Source organism: Carex rostrata, chromosome 19, assembly GCF_964058835.1.
Source record: "Carex rostrata chromosome 19, lpCarRost1.2, whole genome shotgun sequence".
Taxonomy (NCBI): Eukaryota; Viridiplantae; Streptophyta; class Magnoliopsida; order Poales; family Cyperaceae; genus Carex; species Carex rostrata.
In genome coordinates, this window is record NC_135936.1 from 4,487,119 (window position 1) to 4,503,085 (window position 15,967).

At 32.8% G+C, this 15,967-nt stretch overlaps 1 protein-coding gene and 1 long non-coding RNA gene across 3 annotated transcripts; both read left to right on the plus strand.

Moving 5' to 3' along the window:
• The first annotated feature begins 383 nt into the window (after window positions 1–383).
• On the plus strand, window positions 384–2,477 carry LOC144571837 (uncharacterized). 2 transcript variants are annotated; one of them, XR_013517590.1, is made up of 4 exons: window positions 384–581; window positions 1,373–1,483; window positions 1,706–1,781; window positions 1,986–2,477. It is a non-coding gene; the product is annotated as an uncharacterized LOC144571837 (long non-coding RNA). The 2 variants fall into 2 exon arrangements; XR_013517591.1 differs by having other exon boundaries at window positions 2,163–2,477.
• A 6,277-nt stretch (window positions 2,478–8,754) lies between these two features.
• Window positions 8,755–9,848, plus strand: LOC144571991 (uncharacterized). The gene has a single exon (XM_078321383.1). The coding sequence runs from the start codon at window positions 8,917–8,919 to the stop codon at window positions 9,595–9,597; it is 681 nt and encodes a 226-aa protein (XP_078177509.1). The 5' UTR covers window positions 8,755–8,916; the 3' UTR covers window positions 9,598–9,848.
• Window positions 9,849–15,967: the final 6,119 nt, after the last annotated feature.

A 15,967-nucleotide genomic window follows, 5' to 3' on the forward strand; every position in this document is an offset into this window, starting at 1 on the left:
ACTTTCTTAATAAGCATGACACGCGCTAGCTTTACTCTACTTATCATATAAATAAATGTTCATTTCCTATCAAAATGATTAATAAATTAACATTGCATTGGGAACTTATATTGATATCTCAGATTGAGTCCGAATTTGGATCGGATAGGTAGATAAAACTATACCCTATCTACTATATTGTCGGATCCGGATATAATTCGGATCAAATATATAAATTTTGAGTGAGTCTATGGTAATACGCATATTACGGTCTTAGGTGTAATACGAAATCTGAGCTCTTGGATTTTCGTCAAAATTCGTGCTATGAACTTCGCTGGATTAAGCACTAACGGAGCGACTCCGTTGAATTTTGAAATTGTCCGTTTCTTATTTGTCTCTCCAGCACAAAAACCCTTCCTCTACCTTTCTCCCTCAGAAAGTCAGAATGAATCGCGTCATCACGCTCTCTCGTGCACGTTTCGCCGACGCTCCCTCACCGAATCTGTTCTGACAGCCGAGGTCCGCGATGGCTCCCTTTCTTTCCCACTCCCTCTGTCGAAAGGCTGCTCGACCCGCTACAGCCTCCTCATCTTTCCGATCTGGTAATTGCCATCGATCCCTCTTCACCTTTCTCTCTCTCACTCTATCTCTGAAAGCTATTAATTTTGGGGGAAAGTTTGATTTTTTCACAAAAATCTCAAATATGTAGAGATATAGCCCTAGATTCTATCGTTATTTCGTTTCAGTTTTTAACCATCCCTTTCTATAATTTATGTAAATATTTTCTATAATTTCATAACCAGTTGATTTATGAAGATACCCGGAGAATAATGTAATTAAGCATTTTATATCTTTCCACTAATTCTCTTGAAGTTTAGTGTTAATGTAGAATCTGGAATCTGAAATTGAGTAGTCATGGTGGGTACATCTAGGGTTAGTATAATTTAGAGTATGGTGTCATTTAATTTTTTTAAGGTTTAAGTCTTGAATTGTTGACGATGGTACTAGGAGGTAGTACAAGGCTACATTAATCAAATTGACGAGACATACAGGATTGAGCCTATACTCAAATTGACGAGGCATACACAGCTATATTCAAACATTGAGGTTGTTTCCGTCACATATGTATGATTGAGCCTAAATTGACAAGAATTAATGTTGGGAACTTGGCTTTTTGCAGTTATTTTGTTTAAAATAAAGAGAACAATAATTTCATGAAAACTTAATATAGTTTGATGGTTAGTTGAGAGAGAGTTTAGTCCAGTGTGATTTTACTTGTACAGTTAAGGGAGAATTGAACAAAAATGAGACATGCTAGATTACTGGCACAAATGAGTTATAGTAACCATTAATTTGTTTGGTTTTGTGCTTTGATTCTACAAACTACAAATAGCTGGTGCTTTTATCGTTACGAATGGAGTATGACAATGTAAGACATGAGTGCAATGTAGCTGATGGAAGGGCCAAGATACTGGCTTCAGAAGTCATTAGTTTAGAAGAGAAGGTACTAGTTTGAGCTTGGTTAACAGTTTAACTATAGATTTTTAAATTATCAATGGTTTGGGAATTCATAGTTTTTGTTCAGATGAAACCGAAACAAAATAACAATACCGACAAAGTGAAAGTTGAAACAAACTCAAAATTGCTGCACAGCTATATTACTTATTTACTTTTTTGATAATAAATTCTTGAATTTACTTAGTTTCCTTTTGTATTTCTTTTGAAGCTCTCAGATTAAGATCCAATGAGCTCCGGTTGGGTAAACAAGTTGAATATCTAAACTCAGAAGTTTCTTCTTTCAAGTACGTGTATTCACTTTCTTATTATTTCATATTGTTCTACAAGTAATTTTATGATCTAGATGATACTCCATACTTTCTACTGTCAATTTCTTTGACTTGCTAGTTAAATGCATTGCTGGCATAAATTGGCTAATAAGTGACACAACTGCAAAATTGAATTATACTGTTATTTTAATTAATTGTGCAAAATTTTATATTTTTCAGATATATTCAAAGATCAATCCAGTATTTGAGTTGGTGTACTTGACAATGCATTACTGGGGACATTTTGGTTAATGATTAGTGCACACTTAGATATAGTGTCATTTGGAATTTTTGTATTTTGTTTTTTATTTGCAACTTAATGTTAAAAGAATATCATTGTAAAGGCTTCCATCTTAGATTTTTATATGCAGTTCTATGGAGATGCCACGGGAAGGGCGATATCAAGACCGGCAGCTCAAGTTTCATTAGCTAGCAGTTTGCATAGGCGTTATTGTGATTTGTGAATGTGACACTGGATCAAACATTTTCTTCTTTTCTTATATGATAGGATATTGCTAGAGGTGTGATTAGTGTGGAAAAGCAACAGACTTAGCAGTCTTTCTCTTATTAACTTTTTAATTGTTAATTATGTAACATAATTTAAGAAGATTGTTCACATAGCCTTTATTTTTAATTTTTCTTTGTGTTCTTTTATATGTATGGAGAGAGAAAGAGAGAGCATTTTCAAAAAGAGAGGGAGATGGGGGTTTGTGTTGTTCATCATGGAGAGAAGTGAGAGATCTCACTGAATTGAAATTTCATGTATGTAGAGTCGGTGAAATTAAAATGAATTGAAATTGCAATTCATTGGTTTGCAATTGCAAAGCCTTTCACCAATAGAGAATATTAGAGATGCTCTTATACACTTACAGTGAATCAAACTACATGTGTTGAATCAAAACTATACATCAGACCAAACTATAGGATTCAATGTAAAATTTGATTCAAAACTATGAGTCTATGGTAATCAAATTGAGACAAGTGCCATTTGTAATCAAATAAAATTTGATTCCAATTAAATTATTTTTTGAATCTATTAACCAAGTAAAGTGCCATCTGTAATCAATTTAATCAAAAAAGCATGAGTGGGAACAATACTAAATCCAACCTCGTTGGGTGCCTTCATCAATCAAATAATCTAACAAAAAAAAATTAATCAAGCACTCAATCATAAACACAGAGAGAGAGAGAGAGAGAGAGAGTGGAGAAAATGGAGTTACGGAGGGGGAACTGGAGGAGGAAGCCGAATCGAAGAGGGTTCGAGTGAGAGAGGCGGAGGGGGTTGAGAGAGACGGAAGCGCCTAACTACAATGGAGATGTAGGAGAGGAAAGAAAACCTAGATGGTGCGATGACTGAAGTTGCGAAGGAGATGGTGCGATGACTGAAGTCGCGAGGGAGAGATTATTTTCAGTTTTCGCGCTGGTTGAGAGAGAGATGGTGCGACGATTGAAGCACGCGATTCATTCTGAGGGAGAAAGGTAGAGGAAGGATTTTTGTGCTGGAGAGAAGAAGACGGAACATTTCAAACTTCAACGGAGTCGCTCCGTTATTGCTTTATTCAGCGAAGTTTATAGCACGAATTTTGATGAAAATCCAAAAGCTCAGATTTCGTATTACATCTGAGACCGTAATATGCATATTACCATAGACTCACTCTATAAATTTTAGTTCGATGACCGTATCCATATTCCATATGTTATTGATCATTTTTTCTAAAATCATGTCCTGATCCGAGTAATCGGGTAAAGTAACACATATATGCTGAAAGTGGGACGCGGCTTTCTTGGTTTCGGCCTTTAATTTTCAACAATATGGACCAAATTGATCCATGATGCTGATGGCCCAAATCAGAAAAATTGGGCCCTATTTTTATGGTAATAGAATTGAAGAAACAAAGTGCTTCAGAACAATATATGTTTTTATGTTGTGGTTTACAAAAATTATTGAAGATAAATTTTTAAAGTAAATGAATAGATAAAATCAATCCCAATTTTAATTACAAATGATTTTGTAAGATTCATTGACGAAGAGAGTGCACAAGTAATAAGAATGCTAAAGGCTTGTGGAAAAGCTAAATGAAAAGTAAAAAACAGCAAAAAATCTCACTCTAGACACAATTATGAGTTCTTTTGCTCTTGCTGATCAGCACAGTTGTAATAAAAACTAGATGATTGTCTCAATTTTGTTGATTTTCCAAAAAAATTGTTGCAGCTGATATTGAGAAAAAAGTATTTGGACTTCATGAAAAACAACAAGAATGTATTTGAAAAGCATAGTAGAAGGTGAGTGACTCTTATGTTTTTCAAAATCTAAATTTCAAGAAGCAAAGAATAGTGTAGCAAAAATGTATTCTTTTTTGTTTCGGGCGTAAATATATATAATAAGAAGAACAATTTTTTTCTTATGTAATACTAAAGTTGAATGTTGATTTATATATTGGTATTTTTAATCGCTAATAAGTGCTAGATTAAGAAAAAATCAAATTGAAAAGTTGTTGATTTATTTGTTTTTTTAATTTATTTATTTTTGTAAATTAAATGTCCAATGTATATTTTTGACAGATCAGTTGTAATAAGATGTTAACAACCTATATTATTATAAATTAGTTTCCTCCAATAACTTATATTATAATTGATTTAGTCAAAGATGTAATAAAATATAAGATGTGCTCATTTTTTTGTTTGTTGATGAGATAAGAATAAGATGTAATAAAATATAATTTATTTAATCAAATAGCGCAATCTAACATTCTTATAGGAGGCTAAACGAAAATTACATAAAGCATTCATGCATGTTGTTTGGTCTCTCCATTTCTTTTGCATTTTTTTGTGAATATTATCATGTGAGATGAGTGAGGCCATGGCACTTTGCAATATACATATAGATTTGTGTTATGGATCAATATTTTTATTCTTTAAGTTCAAATAGTCGATATGAATCATTCAACATAATATTTATTAAAAAAAAATATTTGAAGATCAAATTTTATATTTGTTTAGAATTTCTTTTACTATTTTTATAGATACATACAAAATCACATGATCTATAAGGAAACAAGAAAGATCAGCAAAACAGAGCACCAATCGGAATCCAGGGATTATTTCCTATTCAGTTCACTCTTAGTCACTCCAAGCATGTTGCATTTGTGTTTATGATACTAATTCCGTTGGTTTTGGAAATTGATCTTGTTTATTAAAATAAAAGTAAATTGTACAAATGGCCTTAAAGTTATGTTGTATCGATACATCAATATGGTAATTTTCAAAGCAAAAATATGGTGATATGTGTATCGATGCGTCAATACAATATGTATCACATGGTGATATGTGTACAAATGGCCTTAAAATTATCATTTTGTTTCTTAATAATTATTAGTTATTTACCATTTAGGTCCTAAAAAATTCCAAATTATCATTTTTGTGCTTTGTGTTTCTAATTTGTATAAAATTAGTTATACGTTTAATATTCATTACAAAAATAATAATATTTTCATATATTTTAGAGTCATTTTAGCATTGAAAATAATAATAAATGATTTTGTAAGATTTACTGACGAAGAGAGTTCACAAGTAGTAAGAAAGCTAGCTAGAGAACTTGAGCCAAAGCTAAATATATGAAAAGTAAACAGCAGCACAATGCAATGATAATTTCAACTTAAGGGAGTAAATGGCATCTCCTACTATAATGAATTTGTGCAATATCTTAATAATGTATTTCCTCAAGCATACATAAAATCGATCTCTACTTGTAATCGATCTGTACGTACTAGTAGACCACCATTACCATAAGTTCAATTATTAATTACAGAAGGTTTGAGAAGAAAATTTCCTGAAGACTTATCATCAGTCCAGCGACTCTTTATGTACTGGAAAAATGAATATATTTTTGACACTATCTCCAAACACAGCAATATTAGCCAGTAGAACTTAATCCTTTTTTTCTTCTGAATACTGGTTTCTTAAATTTAATTTTTTTTATTATTATTGTTTGTTACATTAAGAACAATTAAATACTTTTAAACATTTAAAACGACAGGAAGTACTGATTTTAAAATTAAACAGTCAATTTTTTGTAAATAAATTATTTCAGCTTTTCCTTTCTCAAAAGATCAAAAAGTTGACAGCAGAGACCCCTGGACGACTCGAATGGCCACATATAGAGAGAAATCTACTTTTGTGACGTGCTTTACTGCTTTTATTATTCCTTCTCAAAAGAGCACAAATTAGCAAGTAAAACATTGTTCCTTAGCATTAGGGCCTGTTCGGATGTAATTCCGAAAATACTGTTCACGTGGGAAAAAAAAATTCACTCAGACTGAATTTTTTTTTTCCCACGTGAACAGTAAATTTTAGTTCAAACTTTTTCTATTCCCGTTCCTATTCTCATTCTCACTGTGCAGCCGAACAGGGCCGGATCAAAAGCACATGCTTGTATACTTGTAGTACCTTAAAAAGAAATTTTTTCTGTCAAATGCTATCAGGTTTGACCATGAAATAAAAGGAGCCTACTTATGCTTCTTTTCTGATTGTGGTAATGGCCCATAACACCAAAAAGGAATAACAAGAATAAGGCACAATTAATAATTCCATAGATATCCATGGAATATGTATGCTTGAAAGAGAATGTGCTTCTGGATATACCACTTCAAAATTGAGACCCGCTGATCTCTGCACTTATAAATTGTTGATTCCATCGTCTTTAGTTCTTCGTGTAGAAAACAATTTCCTTGAATGAAAATGAATCGATCAGAGATGAGATATCATTTATCATATGTACAGAAGCAATGTGCAGAAGCATTGCTGGGCAATTACTTCCTTGGCAGTCATTCACTCTGATATTTGGTGTGGCATCAATAGTTACAGTGACTTACTGCCAAAGGAGATTTGCCCTGCAATACATCTTTGTTGCACATCTTTTCAATTCTACTTCAGCTAATGAAAATAGGTTTGCATCAGACAAACCATCCTGGCGCATTCTGGATTCATCGTTTCCCACACTAGGTGTATTATTTATTTTGTACTTTAATTATATATTTTCTTAAAGAAAAGCTCAGTTAGGCTATATTGTACCATCACGGCCATGATGGTATAATTAAGTGTTGATCCACACGCTTACACTAATTCTATGTATGCTTACCAAGTTGTTTGTTTTACGAGTTTTATACTTGACACTAATTCTAGTATATATCTAATTTTTATGTACATCGAATTAATATTTTGAAAAGAAATTTGTGCTAGTTTAAAAACTAAAACGATAGACGCGAAATCATTTTAAATACTTAACAATAGAATTTTAATATTTTGATGATGAATGACTATTTAAATTCCTAATTAATTTGAATCTGATGCATTCTCTATCAAAATAATTAAGAACACGTCAATAATTTTAATTTTTTTTATATAAATTATATTTATAAAGTATCAAATAAGAGTGAGGCTATGGTACTTATGCATAGCGTGGATTGGTCCATACTATGGATCAATATTTTTGATTTCAAAATTCTAACGGCCGATTCGAACCATTCAACATGTTCGAATAGAAAATCATTGTTTTTAGATGGTCCAGAATTTTCACAAGAGTACAAAAACATAGTAAAAAAAGGTAAAATTTAGTTTACAAATACATATTCATATGAAGACCATGATGAACAGTTCGGATCAACCGTTAGAACTTTTAAACAGAAGATTTGAGTCTATAGCAGGGACCAATATGCAGTATGCATAGTAACATAGCCTCACTCATAAATAAATATACCTTAATATTATACATATTATCCTATACTTAATAGTTAATACTATAGAATTTTAGAGTCACTATAATTACGATATTACTAATAAGGAATATGATAACAATCACAACTCACAAGAGTACTTATTAGAGTTGCTAGCTGGATTAATGCATAATTGAATAAATTACTTGGTGCACAGAAGGGCTTCAATCCAAGAAAACACCTACTTGAAGGCCCATTATGAACACAATAAGCACCGAAATGCAATGATCAACATGAATTACTGATAACTCCCCGATAATCCACACCACACACGGAGGAACCCTATAAATGTAAATTTAGATCGGGCCACAATATATGTGACATTGAATGACCAATAAAAAGAGTATAACACAGAGACAAATTCTTTGTCACAATTTCTTCTTATTATTATTAGAGGGTTCAAATGCCTCCATGTTTTTGTGCCTCCATCATGCCTCCATCTCTCTCTATCATTTTCAAAGTTCAAACAGTCGATCCGAACCGCTCAACCTAACATCCATACTAAAATATGTTTGGAGACCAAATTTTATATTTTTAGGAATTTTTTTACTATTTTTAGAAATTTTTTTACTATTTTTTAGATAGGTACAAAAATACTGTTTTTAGATGGTTCAGATTTACTGATTTTGTACCTATCTAAAAAAATATTAAAAAATTTCTAAAAATATAAAATTTGGTCTCCAAACATATTTTAGTATGGAGATTAGGTTGAGCGGTTCGAATCGACTGTTTGAACTTTGAAAATAATAAAGAGAGATGGAGGCATGATAGAGACACAAAAACATGGAGGCATTTGAACCCTCCTCTTATTATTATGAACATTCGAAATGTAAATTTAAAAGACGAATTCGTTTATGCCTCAACAAGTCGCTACACGATGGGCCTTGTCAGTACTTGTTTCAGAGAATCTGAGTGCTAAAACATCTAAACAAGCAACGGAATTTTTACGAGTGCGTATCCTCTGAGATATCTCAACTTTTGCGTGACCGACGTGTCCGGTGCCTATTCGGAGGTGGTGTAGGGGTCAGTGTTATGTGTGCATTGAGATTCGTGCAGAACGTATTTAAACGGTTGAGATTTTCCATAAAGTCACGCAAAGTTTGAGATATCGATCTCAGAGTGTGTAATACTGAGGAGTGAAGAGTGACGAGTGTGTTGACTAGGCGAAGACTACTGCCTAGTGGGAACTCTCCTGGCGAATCTGGCACTTTCTCATTCCCCACCAATGAAGTAACCTCTTCTTTCCCGTCTTCCCAACTCAATCCACCAAATATAAAAACGATGTAGGCACCAATTCTACGAATTCCCTCTCTCTTGCATATTCCCTTTACATCCTTCCCATGGAAGAAGGAGAAGAAAATGCAGCACCAGCAATAACACGCAACAGATTTGACGAAATCCTGACCCTTCTTGATCTCTACTGGTTCCACCACCTAATTCTCTCGTACTCCCCTCCTCCCCCAATTCCACCACCACCGACTTTGTCGGGGCCACATGCAGAACCACCTTCACTGTCGTCAACACCAATCCGCCACCGTCGCACCCGGAGCAACGAATCCATCTCCACCTTCTTTCCCCGTCCAGTCAAACCGCCACGCCTCCAGACAATCCCATCTGGAAAGATATCACTAAATCCAATCCAATCAAGCCAATTACATGAAGCTGACATGGATGCCATGGAGAAAAAGAGACCGCCAAAAAATCGATTGAGCAGGAGCATGTCAGAGCTGGAGTTGGAGGAGTTGAAGGGACTAATGGACCTGGGGTTCAATTTCTCTGACACTGAAGTGGAGAGAGATCCAAAAATAGCAGATATTGTGCCAGGGCTGAGAAAGAGAAGAAGCGAGGGGGAGGTGAAGGTGGCGAGGCGGCCCTACTTGTCAGAGGCGTGGCGTTTCATAGACGAAGAGGAGAGGAGGAGGGTCCTGAGAGACTGGAGCGTTTTGACAAATGGAGATGAAAGACACGTCAAGGAACAGCTTCGGCGGTGGGCCCATGTGGTCGCATCGACCGTTCGGTGAAGGATAGATATTAGCTTAGGTGCGCCAAAAAAAAACTAAAATATTATTTTGTACTCGCGGGGAATTCTTGGAAATTTGTAGTTTAAGACTTAAGACTACTTTTATTCCTGTGAAGGTGTGGAAGGAGTTGAGATTTTTTTTTTTTCTTTATTGGTTATACTTTGTGTGTTTTTTTTTTTCCAAATTCCAATGGAAGCATAGCTCAAAGCATGGTCCACTTGGAACAGAGTTTTGTTTAGATTTATTATTGAGTAAAAGTTGGTAGATTTGCTGAAGTGTATGAAAAATGATATAAGCAAACATGTAAATAATGCGTATTAGTTGAGTATATATTAGCTACCAAGTAATGTTTTGTGCATGGTCCACTTGGAACAGAGTTTTGTTTAGATTTATTATTGAGTAAAAGTTGGTAGATTTGCTGAAGTGTATGAAAAATGATATAAGCAAACATGTAAATAATGCGTATTAGTTGAGTATATATTAGCTACCAAGTAATGTTTTGTTTTTTTTAACTTTGACAGTGGCTGTGAAGTGTAACGTTACCAAGTAATGATATGTATATATTTGAAAAAAAGGAGGCATCAAATGCCTCTATTTTTTCTCTTTATCATGCCTTCATATTTTAAAATTTAAATAATTCAAAATTTAAAACTTAAATATTAAAATAAAATCTTTAAATGTGATATATATTATTTTCTCTGTGCGCTTATGAAAAAAATATCACATTTTAATTTTTTTTTATGTGAATCAATAAGTTAAAAAATCAATATCTAAAAATTATCCATATTAGTGTACATTTTTACAAGCTCAAGATGACAATCAAAACAAAGTTAAAATGTCATGATTTTTTACATGTGCATAGATAAAATGATGTAGTTCATATCCAACGGTTTTATTTTGAATTTTAAGATATAAATTTTGAGTTATTAAAGGTTTTTTAAAAATAGAGGCATGATGGAGGCACAAAAAATGGAGGCATTTGAATCCTCCTCATTTGGAAATTGGTGCCATCTTGGGGTGTTCATCGGAACTGAACTAGGCAAACCGAAGTTATAATTCTGTTTTAAAAATAGAACCGAACCGAACCAAATTAGCATTGCAATCGAACCGAACCAAAGTTTTATTTCAGTTTGTTCGGTTCAAACCGAAATATATTAATTTGTTTATTTAAAATAATTGATTTATAATAAACCGAAGTATATTAAGAAATAAATCAGAGTATTAAGAAATACATGAAGATATTAAGAAATAAACCGAAGTATTTGAAGCAATTGATTAAGAAATAAACCGAGGTGGTCCGGATCAAATTCATAATATATGAAAGTTCGGTCGGTTCGGTTATTTAAGTTTTGAAAATTTTCAAACCGAACCGAACTGAAGTTATAATTCAGTTTTAAAAAGAAAACCGAACCGAACCATTAAACCAAAAAAACCGAACCGTTTGATCCGAACTAATTCAGTTTGGTTCAAAACCGAATAAACTGGACCCAATGAACATCCCTAGTGCCATCCAAACCCTATACTTTTAAAAATATCCTCAATCAAAAAATAATAAACTAAAAAACCACGTATTTATGAGAATTCGAGATTTACCCCAGACCACAATGTAAAATAGTGGCCCCATTTACGTTGCGATCCAACAAAAATCAAAATTTTCAACTGTTTTGGGTGAAAATTTATTGATTTGTTTAATAATTTTCAAAAATAGAAAGAACAATTAATAATTTGAATATGTTAGGAAGAACATCAAACAAAATAGATAAAATATTTTGTAATTTTTAGATATACTAGAAGAATTCCGAAACATTTTCAAACATGTTTTTTTTCAGCTATAAAAAAATTAAACTATTTATTAATGTGTTACTAGAAAAAAAATGTTTTGGATATGAATTTTGATCTCGGTTCAAAATCATATTTAGTAAATAATGAATTATCATGGTACTTCTAGTACATTCAAATTCTAAGGTACTCCATTTATTTTGAAAACTTTTTTTGCCATCATTATGAAATGCCAAATCAATTTTTTTTTTCAAATAGGTAGAATATCTTAAAATTTGATTGCACTACAAGGATCACGATAATTTATTTATTTACCTAGATGTGACTTTTGAACCTAGATCAATAATTCAAATCCAAAGCTTTTTTTATTTTTTTTCCAGTAACACATCAAGAAACAGTTAAATTTTTTTTTTTTACATCTGGGAAAATGATGCTTAAAAATATTTCGGAGTCCTTCTAGTACATCTAAATTATAAGATGTATTATCTATTTTGTTTGATGTTCTTTCTAACATATTTAAATTATTAGTTGTTGTTTCTATTTTTGAAAATTATTAAACAAATTAATATAATTGACTGAAACAATTGAATTTTTTGGTTTTTTAAGGGGCCGCAAGGGTAAATGTGAAGACTCGAATAAATCTGGAATTCCTTAAAAACAGTAATATTTTGGTTTATGTTTTGTTGTTGTTGAAGTATATTTAAAATTTCGGCATTCAAACTAAAAGATTATTAAAGTTGAATCATGCATTCATATACGAAATACCTTGAGCCATGGTCCATGGACATTATCTTGTTTTCAACCATGACTTGTTGGATTGCAGTTTGAATTGAAATTGCGCTTAGTTAAAGTTCAGATCGAATCCAGCAACGAGCCTAAAAACATATTGGAGTAATAAGAAAGCGTATTTTAATTTTAAAATGGAGGATAATATTATAATTTATTTTATATTACAACTATACTTTTGTTCTTACTGCAAAATATCATTAGCGAAATTAAAGGAATTAATTATTTCTTAACCCGTTCCGACACAACAAAACACTTTCCAGTTAGCGACCACCGACCACCTTAGCAGCTTAAGCGGTGAGAGGAAAAGGGATTCGCCCATGGGCGATTTTCTTATACCCGGAATTATCTCCCACCAACACCACCTCTCACATTTAAAGAACTTGATTTGGTCACCACTTTTCAGCAGGTGTCGGGCTTAAATCATCTCTAATTACCGCTATAAAAAATGAAATGGTTCCACCGTTTTTCTCAGCGGCAACAACTATGGCAACTTTCATGCGAAGAAAAAGAAAACGAAAAAAAAAACTCAGGGTTTGTAGGTCGTTCTGATCAATCGGCTCTCTCCTCTCCATCAACTAGTGATGGTAGAGCGAGGCACTTCCGTTTAGCGGATCTTGCTACCATTTTTCGGTGCTTCCGCCTAGTGGATCTGGTCACTGCGCTTTTCTTCGGCCTCCTGAAGTTTCTATTTAACAAGCAGTTCATTTTTTCTTCTCTTCTCTCAAACTCTTTTTGCCCTCTTTGACAATGGAAGAGTGGGTGGAACGAGCTTTACATATAGATATTTATTTTTTATGTTGTTATATGTTTTGGTTTGTGTTGGTGTTGTTGTGCGCTCTCTTTCTTCTACCCCTCTTCTTTTTAGCTCTCTTACTGGCAGCTTTTCATTGGGATCATTGTTCACTCCTATTTCGGTCCATTGCCTACCTCTGTCGCGATTTTCTTCTAGGTGTAGCTTGATTCGGTCTTTTTGTATCAATTTTGAATTTAACAAAAAGAAATTTTGTTGATTTGAAAAGAAAGTGAATGGAGACTCTTAGGAGAAGAAAGATTATTGGATACTTCTTTCTAAATAAACTTGATATATTAGTCCATTAAATATAAAAATAGAAATAATTATTGGTTCACATAGTACCAAAACTCCAAAAGCATTTAGAAATTATTTGAGCCTTTACATTCAATCTAGACCATTATGCCTTACTATTTGACGATTTTAACATACAATGAAAAATTATCACAAAGTATAGTAAAGAATTTCTTTTATTTTTAAACTATCACAAAAAAATTTCTTAATCACAAAGTATAGTAAAGAAAAATTAATTTTTAACCTGATTTCTTCTACCAAACTGTTTAGAAATTAAAAAAAAAAAACATTTTTAAGAAAGGGTGTGCTCACAATTTTATTTTTTTATTAAAAAATAATAGCTATTTTTTAGTAACTTATTTTTTGCCTACCCGTGATACAAATCTTGGCTACGCCACTGGTGATGACTGTTCCTGTCCGGTTGATTCGGTTCCTAGCCAGGTTTGATTCAGTGCCTCCATTAGGACTTTTTAGTGGTGATTGTCGCAGTCTGATTAATTCAGTTCCCAGTCTGGTTTGATTTAGTGTTTTTTACGATTAAAGTCTGCCAACCGGACAAACTCTGCACACACAGAAAACAATCAGTAGCTCCTATCATTTTCATCAAGCAAGGATAGTCAAATTTATGTCACAAGATGCATATACCTTTGTGCGTTCTTAGTTTGTTTACAGACGTATGATTTTTAAGACACTTGTTATCTCATCTTATATAACAGTTACTTTGTAACTCTTTATATAAATGAAATTACCTACAAGCTTTACACCCAAAAAAAAAAAAACACTTTCCAGTTTCCTCCCGTTTGATTGGGGCCCTTTGTGCCGAAATTTTTAAATATACCATGGTTCAAAAAAAGATAAACCCAAACACCCTTTTTTTGAAAAATTTCGAATTTTGACACGGCCGCATCCCGAGGGAGCGGCCACCTTATTTCGGGCCGCTTCTAGGCGATGTGGCCAGGGCCGCATCCCGAGGGAGCGGCCACCCTGTTTTCAGTTCAAAGTCACATGAGAAAAAGGCAAAAAAAAAAGCAAAGAAAAAAAAAAAAAAAAGGGGCCGCTGCCCCTAGATGCGGCCGACAGAAAAGTGGCTGCATCTAGGCGATGCGGTCATGTCAAAATTCGAAAATTTTTAAAACCGGGGTGTTTGGGTTTATCTTTTTTTGGATGATGGTATATTTAAAAATTTCGGCCCTTTGTGTTCGGCCTCATTGATTTATTTTTTTTGCTTTATTATTTTGATGAAGAGGAATGATAAGGATTAGCACTACATATGCACTTCTAGTTTATTAGCAAATCAACTAATAATAACATTAAACCATTTCTAATTAAGATACAACTTGCAAATAAAAAATTATATTGGTCAATCATTCACGCACCTTTAATTGGTGCTTAGTACCTGTCGTGATGTATTGCAGCGTTAATACTTATCTTAAGTTGAGTACTGATGGATTAAAACATATGATGTCCTTAGATATTAATATATCTGAGTATAATATTGAGGTGGGCAGGTGGGGTGGTGATTTTAACACCACTTTTTTTTTTTATTAAAACAATATTTTTAAATATTTAAGTTAATTGGACAATTTTGTTTCCTTATAAATATCACATATCTGTCGTATCTTTTTCTTTTCTAATGTAGTTATATGCTATGATTATTTATTACTTGATTGATTTCCAACATGTGGATGACACAGGAATAGCGCTAACTCAGGAATAGCTACTATTTTTAGCGAGCTATTCTCAACACGTTTGGGTGAAAAAAATGAAGGTGAAAATGTTATTCTAATACGTTTGGGTGTCAACACGTTTGGGGTGAAAAAAATGCTATTCTCAACACAAGGAATAGCTCGAGTTAGCTACTATTCCGCTATTCCTATGAAATGTTGGGTTAGCGGCTATTTCGAATTTGAAATTAGCGAGCTATTCTGAGCTATTCCTTGATTCATCCAAACGCACCGGAATTCTTATTTTCTAAACCTTTCAAAAGAGAAGAACAAATCTAAAAGACAATGAAGGTTAAAAAAATGGTTGGGATTACAAACAAAATAAAATTGTTTCATATTATAAATCAATCTATTATCTTGGTCTTTAATTTTTTTTTATATAAGTTCAATAAATAATATGGTATATGTATTTTATTGATCCAGAACATCACAATTATATTGCTTGAAGTTTTTTAAATTATTTTTTAGTTATGTATTTTTAAATCTATATGTGTATTTAAATATTGAAAGAAACATTATAATTTCTGTTTTGCAATAATTTGAATTAAACAGATGAAGAAGAAGATAATATGATCGATTGGATGGGATTGAAGTTCAGTAATTTATGAAGAACCAGAACAATTGCTTTTGAGAAAAGGAAATAAAATAGTCATATATGAAACATGAAATACTTATATTATTATTTTATTGTTTATTTTTTTTTCACTTTTGCTATAAGACCCTGTCATATATTATATGGTAATGTATCTATGATTTTGATTTTCGCAAAAGAAAAATAAACAGAGAAAGAAATCATGGTGGACATTAATACAAGAGAAAAATTTAGTTCTAGAAGAAAATAATTAATAAAGGGTAGATTTGTCTAAACAATTAAAATATTTAAACATGTTGTGTTAATAAAAGAATTGGTACTATTAATATCACTATCCGGCAGGTGGCAACCGGACAAGCTAAGGGCCGGTACTGAAGATTTTGGGGCCCGGGGCGGATGAAA